This window comes from Hippoglossus hippoglossus, chromosome 3, assembly GCF_009819705.1.
Source record: "Hippoglossus hippoglossus isolate fHipHip1 chromosome 3, fHipHip1.pri, whole genome shotgun sequence".
NCBI lineage: Eukaryota > Metazoa > Chordata > Actinopteri > Pleuronectiformes > Pleuronectidae > Hippoglossus > Hippoglossus hippoglossus.
The window spans coordinates 16,959,839-16,980,083 of NC_047153.1; the positions used below are offsets into that span (position 1 = coordinate 16,959,839).

Below are 20,245 nucleotides of genomic sequence, written 5' to 3' on the forward strand. Positions count from 1 at the left end.
ACCTGAATCACATCACCAAGATACCACAAACAACCCCACAAAAACTTGCAACCCCCCCTACACACACACACACACACACACACACGCACTAACACGCACACACAAACTGAAGACTCAGCAGAGACCTTACAAGCTGGGCCTTTTCAAACACACATGCACATTTGCAGAATAGATAGAAGCCCTGTTAAATAATAAATGCCAATCTGACGTATGTTGTGAATATTGTTCGGCTGAGGGGTACGATTGCGTGCCACTGACAGGCCTGCACCAAGCTCTCTCTCTCGTTCTTATATATGCACAAACCATAAGCACACCTCATTCCAAAATGCGACAGAGGCTGGTGTGCACCAAGGGAGGAAGTCTAAATTATTGAAGTGGAATATTATTCCAAAGGTCCATTCCCATCTGATGGTGCTTCCCAAAGCAGATGTAGGAATCACATGCAGATGTGTAGGGAGCCGAAGGTTGCATGTTTCTAATAGGTTGAGGACATGCAGTAAGCCTAATGTTTGTATTCATTTTGTTGTCAATGTGCAAATCCTCACTGCGATCTACAACAGGAAGTACATATTGAATGACCCAGTTTAGTTCTCTCTCCATATGAATTCTCTTCAATATTGGCTTTTCTCTGATCTTTAGTACTCTTATTTGAGACATGGGGAAGCAGAAATACGAGTAGGCATGGAACACAAACAAACACATAAACAAATACACAAACAACCCCCGAGGACTGGGTCTCTGTCTAACCCGTTTTGCATTTCTACAATTCTTTCTTTCCCTCCCTTTTTATTTCTCTCTCAATGAGATGGTTTGGTGCCTCTGAGGAAAAGCCCTCATTTTAATTAGACCTGACCTGAGAATCACTTAACTGCTCCTCTCCGCTTCTGCCTCCCCCCTTCTCTCCAAGCCTTCGCTCTGCTCCTCACATAAGTCCATTAACACCCTTCCCTTGGCACCCACAGGCTTCAACAGGGGGCAGACACGGGCGTTGCCTTAAAAACGTTTTGAGGACATGCCAGGAGACATTAACCTACTCCACACACCTCCCTCGGACTCTTTAAGTTCGCCGTCCTCTTCTCCTCAAGTCTTCTTCAGCTCAGCACCATTACAATCTTCATGCACTTTTTCTGTTTCCCTCCACTCTATAGGCTGATGCCATCTTTCTAACACGGACTCTCTGCACTAAGGACTTAAATTCAACCAAAACTAAAAACCATTAATAAACCACTGAAAGTTCTCAAAGGCTGGGAAGTCTACCTTAAAGCACTTGTACAGACTACACAGCCATGGTGACATAGCTTGTTAGTGCAACAGACACCTCCAAATAGCCTCTCAAAGCTACGACTAATTTGACACAAATCCCTGTATTATACTGTATTTGACCCCATGACCTGCCTCTAGCACCCCGGTACCCCAGAGGCACATTGCCTGTCAGTTTAAAGGGTCAGACAAAGGTAAGCAGAATGTAATTGCGTACCATCTGCATTCTTCAGAACTCCATCCTCAAAGCATCTCGCATTGTGAAACCACTGACAGAAGCCTGTGTCGGCTTAATATTAGCGTGTGGGAAAATTCTCACTTGTGAGCGTGTTTGTGAAAGTACGTGTGTGCGTTTCTCAATAAGTATGCGCTGGTGCCATTTCCCGAATACCAATATCTCTATGTGTGGGAGAGAGCAATGTTTGTGTCTATGAGTATGTGTTAATCTTGTCTAAACACCTAACACTCCCCCTACCTGCTCAGACAGGGCCATGGGTTAATTCTGGCCTCCGGCGTCATGGCTAATAACTGCTCATCAACCGCAGCTTGAACTTTCAGAAACGTCAACCGTAACCGTAGTTACCTTATCACGGAACCAGCAAAACATTGATGATGATGTGTAATTTGGCGTTGGGAATTAATATACGAAGAATCTATTCAGTAAAAAAAACGTTTTTTTCAAATAACGTAATACCTGAGATTCAGGAGCCCATCTTTATTAACGAAACCTTTACTCTGTACGTTGGCAAACAAACACTCTTCCGGGTTCCCGACATGCTACGTGGTAGAAATGCGAGTCAAACAGCAGTTAAGAAATTAGCTATCAGCGTGACTTCATGTGAAGTTGAGGTGACATGTAGCTGCCTGACCCAGCTGGTGAGGAGCTAGCGCTGTCAATCACCTGTCATTCACCACCGCAGCAATCACAAATTAATCCAGATAGATGATATGCAAGGAGCAGCTGAATTTTCAAACATGGAAAAGGAGTCAAAAGTTGAAAGAGGTGCATCATCTCTACTGTGACAGAACGAGCAGTGCAGAACAAACTTGGTAAGAGAATGCTGTATTATGTTGCCCTGGGCGGAGCGGTCCTGTAGCCTGAGTAAATGAGGTGATTAGCAGGGATGGTGTGGGCTGTCACACGTCAGACACTGGGCTTAGAACCCAATCATCATCATCTCGCGTGTCAATCATCGGCCCACCGACGCAGTTTACCAACAGGTCAAACACGGTATACGATGAGTCACGGAGTCAGAGAGTGCAACCGTTTACCTGAGTGTGATCTCACACGCAGCGAAACCAATGCCTCTGCAACGAGGGATGAAGAGCCAACACGCACTCATACCTTTGTGACATCTCCATCTCAGGTGATATACAAATTAATGACAGCCAATCATAGTGCTAAAGAACCCAAACACGCGAACATATCGTTGTACTACAATGAATAATACACGTTTTGATTGATTTGATGCTTGACTGGTGATATGATACAGCGTTCTCTGGGAACTTCCCTGCCAGATAACAATGTGTCATGACCAAGCATTGTGACTGACATCTCATATTATTACTGAGCCTTTTTTAGGAATTTTGAATCACTCCGATTTTATTTTAATGTTCTGAGGGCAATACGAGTGTGTGGTTCAACAAAAAAACTCCAATAAAGCTCCTTAAACAAGGAAGACAGACAAAGCTTGGGTCTTAACAATGTGCTGCTGGGATATATGACACGGTATCCAGGCCCCATTGAGCTACAAGGATGCGCAAGGCCTCAGCCCCCTGGCCTGCCCAATACAGAGGCCTAATTAAAAGACCATTGAGGATAACCACCTTGACTTTTATGGAGCTTATAAATCTATACTGGAGTGGCCTATTTGGGGGGTCAGAGAAAGGAGGGGGAGCGGGCAGATGCAGACGGGAGAAAAGGTTAGAGGGATGGTGAAGGCTGGCAGAAAATGAGAAGGGGCTGCCCGTAGGATGTAGAGGCAGGGGGGTGGGGGGGTGGGGGGGGGGGGGGTGGGGTGGGCATTCCTCCCCTTCACCTCCTGCCTGAGACAATAGGACTCACTAAGAGCCAGGGACCAGAGGGTGTGATAAGGTAATGATAATGTAATGAGGACCAATCATGAGCCTGAGCTAAGAGGAGGGCCCCTTAATTTGTCCCCAGAGTGGTAGTTCAGTGACAGATTGATTGCTCGGCGTGACAGTGATGATGTGACACATGCAAAATGGATGCGTCTGACAGGAAAAAAAAAAAGGTGGGGACAAAAAATGTCCTAAATCAAAATGAATGAAGAAATGGAAAGGCGTGTATTCTGCACCGGCTCCAAATGGTCAAGCTAATCAAACCACTTTAAGCTATTAAGCCAAATGGGGGAAAAAAACACTTATGATGGAAACATTGCTTGTGCATTTTTGATGCCTAATTAAACCTTCAGACCTCATTCCACTGTATCTCAGAAGATGACGCAAAGGCCCTCTGGATATCACACCCCCATTCACCCTAGTTTGAGACGACAGTTTGAGGTGATGCCGGTGCCTACTGCCCCATTTTTTCAACAGGTCACAGGTGTTGTCAGGTGGGAATTGAACGAACAACAAGCTGCCACACAAAGTAAGCGGCACCTACTGTTCATTGTTTGCTCACTCCAGAGCTGCGTGGTGTGAAACGTTTCTCTAAATGCAAACCTGTTTGTTGCGGTGGCTCGGTTTTTTGTCTGTCACGAATGGCTAGGGACGTGTCCATGCATCAATTTCATACTTTTGTAGTGTATCGAAAATGCAAACTGCACCTTTAACTTAAACTTCCACCTGTAATTATTTCATTGCATATTTATGCCTATAGATAGAAATTCATCTCACTCTGTCGCCTCTAGATGTTGCACTGGAGAAAGTGTGGCAGCAGCAGAGTATAATCAATAGCTCCATCTGATTTTGCCACCCAATAACAGATAAAAGTAAACAGAGGCAGACAGAGCTCGGAGACTTCTCAATGTCATCAGCACGTAATTTCAGCACGGCTATGAACATGATGGATAGAACTACTGTAATGGCTATAAATGTTAGAGAATTACATGACATCCAAATTCAATTTCAGGTTAAGGGTTTTACAGCAAGTTCCCAAAAAATACATTAGGAGTAAAAGCGTGGCGACGAAACAAAGCAAAAGAAAAGTCTGAGAGACATTAAAAATACAACAAGAGGGCAGAACCACTGAATACTATGTTTTGTTTATGAAGAAACCCTGAGTGTATAGAGTAACCCAGACAACATACCTCAATGCTGAACTGTTTTCTCTTGAGCTTAAAGGCGAGGTCCTTGTGGTCAGGGAGTTGACTCGCCAGACAGTTCAGGCGAGGTACCTGACGAACATGTAACAGGCCTGTGAACAATAGAGAGAGCAGACTCAAGTGGTTAAAAGTGCAAAAAAGAATATAATACACAAAGTCCATGGACGATATTCCTGTTCTATTCATGTGTTTTGTTACACTGTGGCAACAAGAAAATTATTACGCTGGAGAGAGGTGTGCTTTTAAATTGAATGTACAAATAATCTCCCTGAATGACACTTGCAAGATTCACTATGGCTTATTACTAACTTCTACCAAGAACTCAACCAACATTATTGCATTTTAAAGGTATAGTTCTCTCCTCTACAATTGCAAAAAAGGACGTCAGATAAAATAAAAATCTTTGCTGTTCAGGAAAGTTTCAAATATTTACTGAGACACATTGGAGCAGTAAGGGACAGGGATCGAACACAAGAGAAGAACTCCAGAACAGCCAAAAGGAAGCTCTGGAGGATATTTTAAACTTTTCGTTGCTCGTTTCCATTCACTACAAACTTACATTTTTATAAAACTGGAAAAATACTGTAGAAGTGAAGTGGTATAAATGAGCGTGAGAGGAAAAAGAAGAGATCGAGGGAGTAATGGAGAAAGGGAGACAGACAGAGAAAGTGGGGGATGGTGGATTCTCTCCTCTGTGCACTTGGGTGATTTCCCCTTGCCTGATTTGCAGTGACAGGCTTCCCAGCATGCTTTGAGCAGCCCTGAACTGCTGCCGCAAACACGCACGCACGCGCGTCCGCACGCACTCTCACACTCGTACCAGATGCGTTTGCACTCATGAACACACATCAAAACAGTCATACACATAAATGTATTTCATAACCCGACCAGAATTTCTCTGGCTGGTTAAACAGAGGGCAGATATATTTTTGAACAAGACATTCAAATAATATTAATGTCATATTCCAAATAAAAGTTTTGTCATTTATACGATTTTATAAAATTATTCGCTAAAACACTTGTACTTTATGTTGAATAGGTAACAAGCCACCTGCCTTTTCAATGCACAGGAATGTAAACAGTATGGGATGTGTTACCTAAATAAAACATGCTGTTGGATGAAACCAAAATCTTCCATTGAATGATTTTACTCCTCATCCCTTCATCTGTCACAACCATGGCTGTCTAACCCATGGAGGGGAGGGAGTGAGGAAATGAGAGGAATAGTGCAAGAGTGGGAGAGTTCGAGAGGCACGGCTAAAAATACCCCACTCGCTTAAACTGACCTTTATGCGTGGAGTGTGTGATAGAGTGATAGAAAAGAGGGAGGCAAGCAGGAGAAAGAGGGAATGGCAGAATCATACAGGAAAAGTGATGGCGAGGACTGGAAGGCTGGAGACAAACAACGGTGCCCTCCCCTCCTTTTCCTTCGCTCCCTTCTCCACAATTATCCCTTACCAGCGTCCTCCTCTCCCACAGAAAGCCTTGCCCTCCATTTATTAGCAGGGCATGCTGGCCGCGGAGACATTGAGCGAGGGACAGAGAGATAGAGGCAGAGAGGAAGAGTGATGGTGAGAATATCGATTCCCCAGTGTTGGTCTGCGCTGCTCCAGAGCCTCAGGGGTATGGGACGAGGGGATGGAGAGGGGGCGAGGTGAGAGGGAGAGAGGGAGAGAGGCTCTGCTGGAGGGGGGGAGGCAGGGATGGAGGGGGTGAGGGTGCGAGGGAGAGGGGGTACAGCGTGGCAGCTGAATCCCCCCCGGCCTGTCTACTGAGGAGCACGTCTGATTGAGCAGCAGCACACTAACGCGCACTGACAGCCTGGCCTGCAAGGGGGCTGCCCTGCCTCCATCCACAGCCCAGCCCCAGCCTTAATGCACTGCCTGTGTGTGTGTGTGTGTGTGTGTGTTTGATGGAAAAGAGACAGAAAGATAAGTGAGTGTGTGTGTTCTTACCATGGTAATCTTTGTAGAGTGGGTTGGTCTCCCTCTCAGAGCCTTTGAATGATTCCAGTGCTATGGCATTGTCACATAGCCTGGTTATGCTGCCCATTAGAGCTCTGTCCTGTAGGATCGAGGGAGATCCAGGGAGAGGGGGGGAGGGGGAGAGAGGGAGAAAGGGAGACAGAGAGAGAGGGAGAGAGGGAGAGAGACATGAGCAGGTAATTAAAAGCCTCCTGACGGGCCATCAGTGTTGCAATTAAATTAGGTCATCATTTCCCGTGGCCAAGACATTTCTGCCCATGGCTCAGGTGAGGGCGATGAGGTGTAGAGGTGGACAGAGCACTGATGGAGGTTACACAGGTGATGTCAGGGCAGACCCACGGACATACACCTTTACTTCAGGCATGCATTTTCAAAAGGAGGGCATGGGAAAAGTCAATGAGCAACACATTGAAATCATATTATTCAACATTTTTTTACAACGAGGCCCTCAGTTGGTGCTCACTCTTAAACCAGCACCCAGCAGGGGAGGACAGAGAAGTGGGAGAAAGCATCCATGGAGGCTTGATGATGAGAGCTCCACCTACTGGTCAGGTTAGCAAAGGAGGGCAAATCAGGGGCAAAAAAGAAAAAGAAAAAACATTTGACAGAAAGAATGAGGGAGGAATATACAAAAGGATGGAGGCAGGGGGTAAAGGGAGTGGAGGGTAAGGAGAGAGAGAGGGACATTGGGATGGAGGGAGTCCTGCATTATTAATTCCTTTGCCTCCTGAATCATTCACGTCCTTTTCTCTGTGTTGGCTGCCACCGCCTAATGCAGTTTTCATGCCTCCATGTCTTTTCTCCACTCTTTCTTCCTTTTCATTTTTGTCCTACTTTTAAAGTATGCATATCCCACCAGTCAGTACCACCGGCACTTACGGGGTATACGAGGTCACTCACACGCAGCAATTAACGCCGGAGCAAGAGTTTTAATACGACAAATTATTCAAAACATCAACGCCACAATATGACCAAGTTGTGCGAGTTAAATAGCCAGAGATAATTTTTTACCATGCTTATACTATCCATGCAACCCAGTCTAGGCCATAATAACTGTGCTTAGTTAAATACAAAGATGAGGCTCCTTGGCAAAGAGTCAAAAGTTTCAAAGTCAGAGGAGTATGGTGTCCACACAGAGCTGTGCAGGACTGTGGCAGCAGAACAGAATGAGGTCAGTAAGACATGCACACGCTCCGCAGCTCCATGAGGTTAAGGAGGTGATCAAGGCAACACTGAACTCATATTCTTATTTTTAATGTTATTTATAATAGATAAGGGGCTCAAACACGAATCATTTTGGTTCTGTACCGGGGGTCTGTGATGTCTCAGTTATGTCAGATTCAAATTGTGTAGATCGTGTGAACACCCTGAGCCGCAGCTGATGACCACCGAGTGACATGTCAAAGGGAGGGCACAGCATCTGACTTACCCTGCAGGATCTCACCATGACTAGGTAGGTGACAGGGCTCACCCAGTTACTGAATAACCCCATTTGATGCAGATGTTTGGCTCAATGTTATATACTTGTGTTATTAAATTTTTTAGGTGTGTCACTGTTTATGCATATGGTTCAATATTAGATTGCTGGTGTAGTTTTCTTCAAGTAAACAATCTACCAAGTAATATGCCCAATATTCAATACATCACTGTGAGGGAAGCAGAAATGAGATTTCCGTTGCTCTAATGTCTTGGGAAAGGAGAAGCTATATACAGAATGAGACTGAGACAAAATAAATGTACATCACTTCCCTGGCAAGAAATGGAGGCAGTACTTTTCCCAAAGAAAATGAACATGCACAGACGCCATTAAAATTCAGAGGACATGAAACTCCAAGGTGCCAAGATGAGGACATTAAGAATTGGTGACATTTCAGGGTTCTGATTTAAACATACTTTTAAAAATTAAAATAAAATGGGAAAATGACTGTTGAAAATATTCAATAACCAACCCCCTACATAATATTAGCACCTGCAATTATTGAACACATTATGAAAATGGATCTAATATTGATTGAATTATATAAAACTAGAATGGCACTCAGGTGAGAGCATACCTCCTCCAAGTCCCCTTAATTCAAACAAGCTGCACCAAAGTGCACCAACTATATCAGTCCCCTGAATATACCAGATTGTTTTTCAAGATCTATGAATTATTTCATGGAAAATTGTTGCGAAAAAGAGTCACAAAATGCAATGTTTAAGAAAGTGAACTAAAATATTCTGTGTGTGCTCTTTTATCTGGATTCGCTCAAAAATCTTTCTTGGTGCACGTACCATACTTTTAAATTTGGTGGAAATTCGTTCAGTATTTCTTGCGAAAAACATGACCTCCTTGGTGGAGGGAATTATCCCAGTTAATAAAGACACATGTATCCTGTAGATTAATACACTTCTATGCTACTGAAAAGGGATGTTTTACTGAATTACTTTGAAAACCTCTGCAGGTGTATATGAAGTTATACCTTCAAGGTCTTAAATTCACATCATGTGAAATGGACCAATCTCAAAAAAAAAATGACCATAAGGAAATTGAAGTCTTTAGCTAAATCAAAAATGCAGTGAGATTTAAGAGTAAAAATGAACTAAACTAAAGGCCATCTGTGAAGAAACCATCTCTTGTACTGTACCTATCTGGTACTAGATGACTGTGCTTGACCAGTGACAAAATGCTCTCATAGGTCAGGAAACAGCTTACACACAACACCGCGCAACGTACACAGCAGGTGAGGTGTACACGGGTGCATTTTGGGGATGGGTGTGTTTTGTGTTTGTGTTTACTTGGTGGGGGGGATGGGTGTGTTAGCAGGAGATAGTATGACGGCGGAGGACCGGGCTAGGACAAGCCTAATTAATGTTTCAGATGGTCTGTGGCACTGGGCTGCTGTGAGGAGGCTTTCAGTGAGTTGCTCTGCTTCCCAAGCTGCTCAATAATGGATAGAGGGTCCGGTGCGGTCTCAGCCAGCTAGCCCACTGCTACTAGTCTAGACAGTCTTCTAAAGGCCACACTGTGTTAACTAAGCTAATTATCAAAGCAAAGGTGGTTGAAAAATGCTAAGATGACTAAGATATAAATCCTTAAAATACCGAACACACCCAGCTGATGAACTCAGTTGACCACTTATAATCTTTCTTCTGACATCGTGAAGTGAGATTCACAGTGTTTCTTATCATAAGGTCATTACATAAACTGCCATCTTAATAGCCACTCATTACCTACATGTTGGCACAGACAGCCAACACCTGATTCAGTCCAACACCCCCCGCCCCAGTTCTCTTCTCTTCTTCCTCCGCTCATTCACTTCACTCCCCAGGGTGGAGAAGGCGGAGGGGGCAGATTAAGGGTTTGGAACCCAGGCCAGGGAGGGACAGGGGGACTGCTCCCAACCACAGCTGACATCTGCTAGTTAGCCACTTTACCTTTTTTTGACTAGGCCAAGGCCGCTGCGCACCGAGTATACATAGGCCTGGAGCCAGAGCGTGTTGTGACAACACAGTCGTTCTGAAAGTTCAGCATCGACCTACATCTTTGTAGAAAGGCATCACAGACAACACAGCTTCAGCTGAGGACTGTGAGGAAGTGGGGTGTTTGAAGCTTGGACGAGATCAAACATTTTGGTAGAAAGTCTCAGATGGCTTTTCTTGTGAGTGTGCCTCCACGGCTGAGTGTTTGGGGGAGGGCTGTGGTTTGCCATATGCCTCAGCAGATGACTCCACCTTCACACTGAGAGGCCAGACTGGACACAGACCCATGCACGTGGACTCAAACCCCCCCCCAACCACACACACACACACACACACACACACACACACACACACACACACACACACACACACACACACACACACACACACACACACACACACACACACACACACACACACACACACACACCCTACAAGGAGTGACATGCATACACAGACACACACTCATTGTGTACAGCTTCAAGTAATTAAGGTCCAAATAAACAAACATAGATTTAGAGGGTTTGAATGAAGTGTGCACTCGGCTGGGTCTGTTGGGGGAGTGATGCGTGGAGGAAGAGGCCTCTCGCAGGCTTGAGTCATGCCAGGGTGACACTAAACGACGGGGTCAGGAGGAGAAGAGAGGACGCTCCACTACAAAAGACTATGTGTCCCATTAAAGAATGAGACAATGCATATCTACATGGCCCGAAACTCAACCCACATAGAAGTCTATGATTGTTCATTCCAGTTAATTTAATTTTAGTACATTCTTCATACATCTGAGGGAAATTTGAGAAAAGTACGTCTGGAAAAACAGAGGAGCTAAGAAAAAAAGAGGTGAAGAGGAGAAGAGCGCTCTTGAGTTAGACATGTAACTCACACATCAGAAAACAACTTCTAAACTGTTAAACACTAGCAAAAAAGTGAGTACATCATTCGTCACTAATGGAATAGGTTGTATTCTGCATGGATGCCGACAAACGCACTGTTTTCATGTGTCAAACCTCGTCTTACCTGGATGAGATGTGAAGGTACAGTAACTACAGCAACTGACAGCGATGACCTCAGCAAAGCACGCAGTCCATAGAGAAAGGCGGCGAGGGAGTGGCGGTGTGTAGGGTTGTCATGACAACTCAGGTCATCACCCCAAAGAGCCGAGCCAAGAGAGTGAAGCCCAATGCGCAGGATGTTACGTGACTTTGACTATAAGAAAGAGCAGACAAAGGGACGGGGTTGGGGACATTAAAAATCTGTAAAGAGCCATGAACGTGTGTGATATTCTCCTGAAGCACAAACACAGTACATATATGATGCAGTAATACAGTTTAATCTAACTCAAGTTCACAGAGTGCATGTGAAGATTAAAGGATAACTGCTTTTGAAGTATTTCAGAAAGGTGCTGCTGTCCTGGGTAGTATTCTCAAAGTCTGGGGGAGAGCGAATGGACAGTCTGCTCACCAGCACAGACGATCGGAACACAGTGCCCAAACGTGACTGGACACAACTGCCCAATCACAGAGGCCATCTGACACACTCACAATGGACCTGTCAGACAGGCTTCCAATATGGCTGCCACCCAGAAACCCCAGCACATTCTTGGCACCACTGCGATGCTCTGCAGCCAAGGGGGCCTGGGTAAGGGTGGAGCGCCTTCCCCTTGAAACCCCCCCACCCCGCCACGAGAGATCAACGGTAACCCACTCTCATGAAGACTGAGAAAAAGTGGCCAAACAGTGGTGGGATATATATCACTGTAAGTGAGAGAATGGAGGAGCCTGTCCAAACTGTGAGAGGTTTTTAACCTTTCGCACAATTGCCTTTTATTTGGGTTTTCTTCAGGATGGCTCCTGATTACTGAGGTGAGAGCCAAGAGTGATTAACAAAGCTTGGCCTAAAAATCTGCTCAGCTTTTCCTTTTTTCTCCAGCCTCTCCTCTCCTTTATTCCTCCCCCTCCATTATCTCGACCCTCCCAAAATCTCCTCCGCCCCGCTCCCCGTTGCTTCCTCTTCCAACAGTATGACCTAAGCTTCGTTTGGATCTGGATCAGAATCGCAGGCATCTAAGAAAAATAAACCCCATTGTTTCTGGGAGTTTTTCACAGTTGGCTCATAGTTTCCCAAGGGAGAACGCTCACTTTGGACTCCACGTTCATCCTCCTCTACATCACCGCTGCACTTCTATGCCTTACTATACTTAAATATCTTCGCTCTGTGTGTGTGCTCCTTTGTCATTATTAGATTTGCCCCGTCTTTGTTTCACAGGCTACACAGGTTTTGGGGGGCACCGAATTAGAAATCTGTTTCTATGTGTGCGGCCCAGCAGGGGGGGACTGTGGCAACATGACTGTTGCTGTGGCAACATCAAGAGGAGAAGCCAAACTTAACGCCTATAGTTTAGCCTATAGAAAAATTGGGGAACTGTGCCAGTAGAGTCCAGCCAAGGACCAGAGGCCAGCCATATAGACTACAGCCAGCCTGGGACCACAACCTAATCACCAGCCATGTCTCTGTGGAGACTCACCGTCCTGCTGCCACTCCTGTCTCACTCATCTCAAAACAAATATGCTCAGGGACACTAATCCTTGTTCTAATCTGTTATTTACATAACACAGTTAATATGAAATTTGCATATTGTTAAAAATTCATGATGGCAGATTAACAAATAAATGCGCACACACACTGACTGACTATCACCCATACTGGGCATTCTTGTGCCAGTGCCCACGTCGCTCTGTGCTGGTCTGCATTCCTGGACTGTGCCAACAGCATGTCAGGCGGCCACACTGCTTTAATGATGTCAGCAGTTAATCTGGTTTGTGAGTGACAGCGCTCGGGGAGGGAAGGGGGGGTAATGGAGGTAAATCCTGTGTGTGAGTGACAGGGGGAGAGGTGGCTCCAGGTGACATGGGGGTCACCAAATGTAGGTGAATAGAGCGCACCCACACACACCCCACCCACCCACCTGATCACATATATGTGCAGGCATATCACAGTGTTAACAGAAGAACACTTGGCCCTGTGAAAAATATAAATGGAAATGACAAGTGAGACAGACAGGGCCATCAAAGTTTCTGGCATACTGTAGAGAACTGATGATGACGGTTATTAAAAAGATACATGTCAAATTTCAGACACACACAGGTGAGGCCGACCTGAGCAGACGAAAGAGGTAAACAGACTTGAGAGAAGCTGTGGTTGGAATGTGACAGAAGAGCTTGGGATACCAGATGCAACTTTAGTATCTCTTGTTTGAAAATGCTCCTCTAATGCACATTGCACATTATATGAAATGCAAAATAATTTGACGGGTCATAGTGATTAGTAAGCTAGACATTTTCAGATTGGTACAAATAGGTCCGTCCTGGGAGAGGGATCCCTCACATGTGGCTCTCTCTGAGGTTTCTAGGTTCTTTTTACCCTGTTAAAAGATTTTTTAGTAGTTTTTCCTTACTCTTGTTGAGGGTTAAGGGCAGAGGACGTCACACCTTGTTAAAGCCCTATGAGACAAATTGTGATTTGGGAATATGGGCTATACAAATAAAATTTGATTGATTGATTGATAAGTGTCAGAGAGTCACTGAGTTCACCTTTGATGATATTCAGAGAATGTAGAAAATGCATTATTGTCTTCTGTGTTGATCACTGCTCACGCAGCTCATGGAATGCATACTTAACTTCAGCAATGTCTTTGTGCAAAAACCACAAACAAATCCACAAACTGGTCTGATGCATACTATTAGTTACTATTATGGCATCATCATCAACAACAACAACAAAAGAGTGCCATATTTGAATATTTTTAACATACCTCACTTGGATAAATTGGCGAACAGGTAATAAAACTTAATATAAAGGGAATGAATGTTTGTTATTACCTCCGCCAAAGGGGTGATGTTTTTAGAAAGATTACTCAAAAACTACTAGACAGATTACCACAGAAGTAGGTGAAAGGATGTGGTATTGGTCAAGGAAGAACCCATTCAATTTTGGCGTGGATCCGGATCAGGGGGGATATTAAATGACATTAAATGAAATTTTTGTGAATTTTTTTGTTCTTGGTGGAGGTGTGCGCTATACTCGAGCTCTACTTTCTCATTCTTGCAGAAAAGATTTTATTGGTTTGCTTGAAATGTTACAATGAATAAATAATAATTAGAGATAGATAAAAAAAATGTACATAAAAAAATACAAATTTTGTAGTTGCAGAACATTTGTGAATTCAGGCAAAAGGAAAATCATCAAGAGGAAATTCAGTCGTGATTCTTACCATGGAGGCTGCTACATCAAAGCCCTCCCTGTGTATGACCTCCTGAAGTGATCTCAACAACGCAGTGTAGGACTCAAGCATGGGACTGGAGAGAGAACAGGACAGAGGAAAGAGTGGACACCGTGGAGCAGACAAAAGAGAGAGAACACAAAAATAGGGTTACTTACAGGGTGTAAAATGTAAATGAAACCATTTTGATAAAACTGGGCCAAGCCCATCAGCGCAGCGGCTTAATCCTCCATGACTGCAGCTTGGTCCTCCTGACTGTGCTTTTCTGGAGCCACTGAAGCAGACAGATGATCCATATCAAGAGATCCAATTAATTTATTTGGTTGATTAAATTACAACATGACTGGTTCTCCGTCAGCTCCCCGAGGATCTGATTGTGCCGAGACAGACCAACAGACACACAGACAAACCAATGAGATGCACAAACATACACACAACAAATGATAAGTAAATAGGTGGGGGTGGGGGGTTAATGGGCTGATATCTAAAATTAACAGGGAACAGCATTTTGGTGTTTAATCAGGGGTAAGATGTGCACCACTGACAAAGGACATATAGCATCATCCGTGCAACCGTAAGCAACAGCGAAGGGATGGATGGCTGCTGAGCCCACCATGTACCTGTAGGATGGCCAATAGGAATGTTAACCCCATCTTTTTACACAGGACTCATCACTTAGGAACGCCCCACCAATGACCACTCTGCAGTGAGTCACAGTGGGCTGCTGTGTCAGTTGTCAATTCGACCTGCGGGCAACAGAAGCTGATACACATAGATTGGTCACACACCAATAGCCCTGCATAAAGACCAGCAATACACACTCGTGTTGATTACACTTGCACCAAGTATATCCATGTACTCCATTTCAGTTATTCAGCCCAACAATGGTGCCTTCTGACCCTGCTGGGCCTAATGATAGAGCTGGTTTGCTGAAAGAGGGGAGCCTACCCTCCTTGGCCCCTCTGCCCATGCCCCTGCTCTGAGGTAGGGGGCTGGGATGGTTTGACGTGCAGTTGAGCGGGAGGTTGCCTCTGGTTGGCAGCCATTGTGTAGGACAGCATTGTGTCTTTAGCTACCCCCACTGAGCACCCCTCATTCAGGTACCAAAAAGGTCTAGGTGCTTAACTACAGGGGCTAGTGCGTCACCTAATTAGGATCATATGCGGGGAAGCTTCTTTATCTCAGTGTTCCTCTTTCAGCGAGGGGAGAAAGGAGGAGAGGAGGGCATGCTTGGTCTTAAACAACAGGATCTGTATCACCTAGAGAGCAATTTGTGCCAATTATGCCTTCAAGTGAAACGGAGCAATTTAACAGCTAGGGTATCAACATGGGGCTGTGGACACGTGCAAGGGGGAGTAGCCTGCTTAGGAGTATGCGTGGTACAAGTGTGTATAATGTGCGTAGTGTGTGTGTGTGTGCGCGCGAGTGTGTGTCAGAGTTATGGGGCGGGGCTGGGGGCACAATGGTGCAGTGCAGGTGTAGATTCCTGCTGTCAAAATGTCTATGAGATCTATAACCCATTCAGACGCGACACAACAGTACCACCGTGACACTCTCACTCACGAGACTGCCACAAAATATTGCTGCCATCACTGGAGAAGATGTTTCATAATTTTATTAGCTCCATTTTAATTAGCATAAGTTGCAAACTTCATTGTCCACATTTGCAAAAGTGTATATTTTAAACCGAATCTTCTAATGTGTTTGCATGGGCGCTCCATTAAACAGTCTTTGTTTGCTGAAATAAAAGGAAGAGGGATTCTATAAAGCCTCCACTACATCCTCTGAGCTCCAGATTGCTGTATTTACTCAGCGTGTGTGTGAGTGTGCCTTCTCGTGCCCTTGTGTCTTCAGCGGTACTCTCTGAGTAAAGAGCCTACATGACCTCTGAACCCTAAGTACACTCAACGCAGGAGAAATCAAACAGACGCTGAGCAAACAAGGGCCTTATTTAAATAGACACACACAACCTTGAATTGTAAATGACTCGAGGCCAACTATTCAAAATAGAATGTAGACCAGGATGGTTTTAACTGATTTGTATCATTTTAAAGGGTTAAAACACCAAATGATTTTGTATCTAAAATTGTTTAAAAAAAGCTATTTTGTTGTTGTCCCAAGTGAATATGTTGAAACAATGCATGCTTTAAGCTTTCATGTGGGCTTGTGAAAAGATCTGGTAATTTCATATACTATATTTTCTTATTTTGAAGAAACTCATTAACTATTGATACAAAAATCAATAAAAAGTAATGCTTTTTTTCTGCAGCTACAGGTGACAAATGCACAGATAATTTAAAATCAAACAATAAATTGATAAATTAGCTGACAAACGGAAAAATAATATTTTAAAGCAAAAAAAAAAAAGACCCACACAAACTGGTTCCAGCTTCTGAAATGTGCGGATTTGTTGTTTTAAAACATAATAAATTGAATCAACAAGACATATGAATAATGTACCCTGGGCTCTTGGTTCTCATGTGCTGGGCATTATTTTTAATATTTTTAGATTTGATGGACATAGCAATTAAATAGGAAAAGCAAAAAAAAAAAATCAATGATGGGAATATCCATTAGTTGCATTCCTACTGTTTATTAAAGTCTTCTAAATGTGAATCAAGGGGCTCAGTATAACCTCTTTCACACAGGAAAAAAAACAAACAACTACCCATCAATTTTTTTTCCCCAGTGTTATGATCGGCAGTCAATCCTTCTTGAAGTGAATCTGCAATAATCACAGGTATTTATCGCCTTCAGCTCCGATCGGCACTGTGATGACACCCGGGTGGACGTGAGAATATTCAACCCTTTTTTGGCACAATGCTATGACGCACATTTAAGTTCGGATTGTTCTGGTAACTAAGAAAGTAAGAAAAGTAACCACTGTGAATATGGCCCTGTTCGGACCTGCTGCTAACATCCGTCTCTGTTGACCCGATCACAAGTGGACAGTTCTAAGTAAGTGTGAACGCACTCAAGACGTGTGTGTGAACTGACAAACTTAGAGCTGTCCACTACAGTCACTGGCCTACGTGATGCTTTCTGCTATTTACTAACCCCATCTTCCCGTGCATTCATGATGTTGAATGTGACACCGAAAAAAAAGAAGAAAAAAAGCATATTTGTGTGCTGACAATGTTAAAAAGTCAGTTGCTTTTTAGCAGGTTAATTTATGTTGGATAAAAAATGTGCATATACGTTGTAATTGTGGTGTAAAAAAGGCTAAAAGATACTGGGGAGAGCTCAATCTGGAGTTTCTTCTCTCTCTCTAATGCAAATGCTGGTTGCAGAGCTTCTATAGCATGTGCTCTTTGGAGTATGTTGTCTGTTGCATTGTTGGTTTAGCTGTTTATTCTGTGAACAATGCCATGTTTGCTTACCTGTGTTCTGCAGATGGTGTCTTATTTGTGTAACTGTTTCGTGGACGATGTCGTGTTTGTGCGCCTGTGTTCCGCGGATGGTGTCTCATTGGTTTCCGTGCGTTCCGTGGATGATGTCTTGTCGTCTTACCTGTGTGTGTTTGATGACTGGGTGGGATGTTCTGGAAGGTAGAAGCGGTGGCACTTGGCTGCCTGGCGAATTTCTGGCTCCATCGTCTTGGAGACGTCATAGTAGTGGCCGAACCGGGACGAAGACGCCAGGGCACACTGGGGATGTAAACAAGTCACACTCCTGGTAAAAAATATGTGCACTAAAGCCCTTCAATTAAAAAGCATTTTAAGTTAAATCTGATACTACAGGCAGCTTTTTCTCTTCTTTCAAAAAAACAGTGTCCATTTAACTAATTTCAGACAACAATAAGGTAATTCATGGGAAAAATAATCTTATTTGTGTTTCTAACAAGTTAAATCAGGGTGCTCCACAACACTATGGTAATGCAATTGCATTGTTTATGGGTCAGTCCTCAACATTCCTACAGCAGAGAAGTTAAATAACCACTATGACCACGCTCTTAATCATTTCTTCACATAAATGTCCACTTCTGGCTGTGAAAGCAAACGTGTCAGGGACGCAGGGGAAGGCGGATGTTTTCCTGCAGCTGAAAGAGAGAGTTTTAGCTCTTCTCTCTCAGTAAAACCAGGGATTCCATTGTTAGAGGGGCCCTTAATCTACTCCTAATCTGGATTAGGGCCCCCGGTGTGTCCCTCTCCTGGCGGGACGAGGGGGTCAGCAGGGCAGGGGGGTCAGGGGCTCATCTTCTCTTTGTGAGCCCGGCAACCCGCTTAGCGTTCCTTCCCCGCCCTGACGGCCTCACCTTTGATCTGATGTCTTCATCGGGAGAGCGACACAGTGTGCTGTGCCAGGAGAGGTGTGTGTAAGGGGAAAGTAAGCGTTGACTCTGGGGGTGAATTTGAGATGCAAATCCTCTGGTGGGGCTTACTAGTGGTTTGTAAAGACGATTTTACAGGGGAAGGGGGAGAGGTGAGGAAAGGACACAGATATAAAGAAGTTTCCAGGGAAAGAGAAAGAGGGAGAGGATCCCCAGGGACACACTGTGTGCTGTTAATCCACATAGCGATATGGATTATAGACCGAAGTGGGGGGGGGGGACTGTAGAGAAGTAGAAGGGGAGGGTCACCTCTCCTCAAAGCGGAAGAAAGAGTGTAGGGCTGCCGACCCTAGCAGGGGGAAAGGCAGGGATTTGGGGAGAGACAGAGGAGCAGGTCTGGGTCATAGGGTTGAGCGAGCAGACATGTCAATGCACAGACTGCAAAGTACTCTTGTTTCCCAGGCTAAGCAGGGGTGCAGGCGTGTGTGTATGTGTGTATATGAGAGTTGGGGGACCAGTGAAAAGCCTACCTATTGCCAGCTAAGTGTGAGTAATCTGGTACAGCTCTGAAAGGAGAGGCTAAGGCCTTATTCACTCCACAAAGGAGTTTAGAAGCTGATGGATTTAGTGGTGGAGACAATTGCCAAACCACTAAGACCAGAGAGCCAGCGTTATTCTTTTCTCATACCATCATTAGCAGAGAAATTTGTTTGAATTTTGGTAAAAGTAGCATGATCTCAATGCCACCTGTATCCTATAAGGTGCCGTTATTATAATTAACAGACAACAGAAACAGCCACTCGATCACCTGATTACCTGAACTTTTGGCAGATTCTGGTAACGCCAAGCGATCTTCATGGCATCCAAACTGTCCTGAGGTTCACAGGACAGCCTGGGCTGCTCTGCCGGTTTGTGGATAGCGACATCATCCAAGATGGGAGCCGGGAGTTCCTGTTGAAAAACATACAGTGAACAAATTCAATTAAAACACACTGATTGTAAATGGTAATTTTTTCTTCTTGTGTAATTTCACCGTGCAAGTGGCCACAAGGTTGCAAGATAGTAGAGCTCTTAATAACAAAGTTAAAGGAAAATCTTTTAATGCCTGATTTAATTTAATTTAGTTAATTTTTTTTTGTTCAAAAGTTATCTTTCATATTCTGGTTGAGTCTTGTTTTCTTATGTGCTATTTTATTCCCATATATTTTGTATTTTGTAAATGACTTTGTAACCTTGATTGGATAAGTGCTACAGAAATAAAGTTTTTTCATTACAATTAAGAAACACTGATATATTTCCTGGGGAATCCTAATAAATTGTCCCTGAATAAAATGAACTGGGTTTCTCATGGTGTTTTTACAGTAGTGCACATGTATCAGAGAGAGTTCAGACAGGAAAACTATTGTTGTGCCATTAGCGCAGAAGGATAAATGATCCTTGAAGCCATGTGTTATTGTATCACAATTAATAATATCCCAAGTAAAAAGTAAAAATTTAACTTAACTATGTCAGTTAGTCCCTTTTAAATGTAGAACATTTCATCGTGTAACCAGTACCAAGACCTTACATGTGTGCAACACAAAAGCAACAAAACAATCTTTCCTCAGAAAGGGGGGAGGGTTGGGTGGGAAGTCTGATTGACAAGCTGACTCGAGGAAATGTGGGTTTTAAGTAACCGAGGTGTTGCAGTGCATGTGACCAT

The 20,245-nt window shown here is 44.1% G+C and overlaps 1 protein-coding gene across 1 annotated transcript in view; it reads right to left on the minus strand.

The window, feature by feature from the left end:
* The window catches only part of elp4 (elongator acetyltransferase complex subunit 4), a 55,089-nt gene that overhangs the window by 26,385 nt on the left and 8,459 nt on the right, over window positions 1-20,245 (minus strand). The window contains exons 4-9 of the mRNA XM_034581746.1: window positions 19,360-19,494; window positions 17,784-17,920; window positions 14,265-14,349; window positions 11,012-11,200; window positions 6,503-6,611; window positions 4,533-4,639 (exon numbers count right to left, since the gene is read on the minus strand). Of these exons, the coding sequence (XP_034437637.1) occupies window positions 4,533-4,639; window positions 6,503-6,611; window positions 11,012-11,200; window positions 14,265-14,349; window positions 17,784-17,920; window positions 19,360-19,494 (762 nt within the window). The remainder of the gene's footprint in view (window positions 1-4,532; window positions 4,640-6,502; window positions 6,612-11,011; window positions 11,201-14,264; window positions 14,350-17,783; window positions 17,921-19,359; window positions 19,495-20,245) is intronic.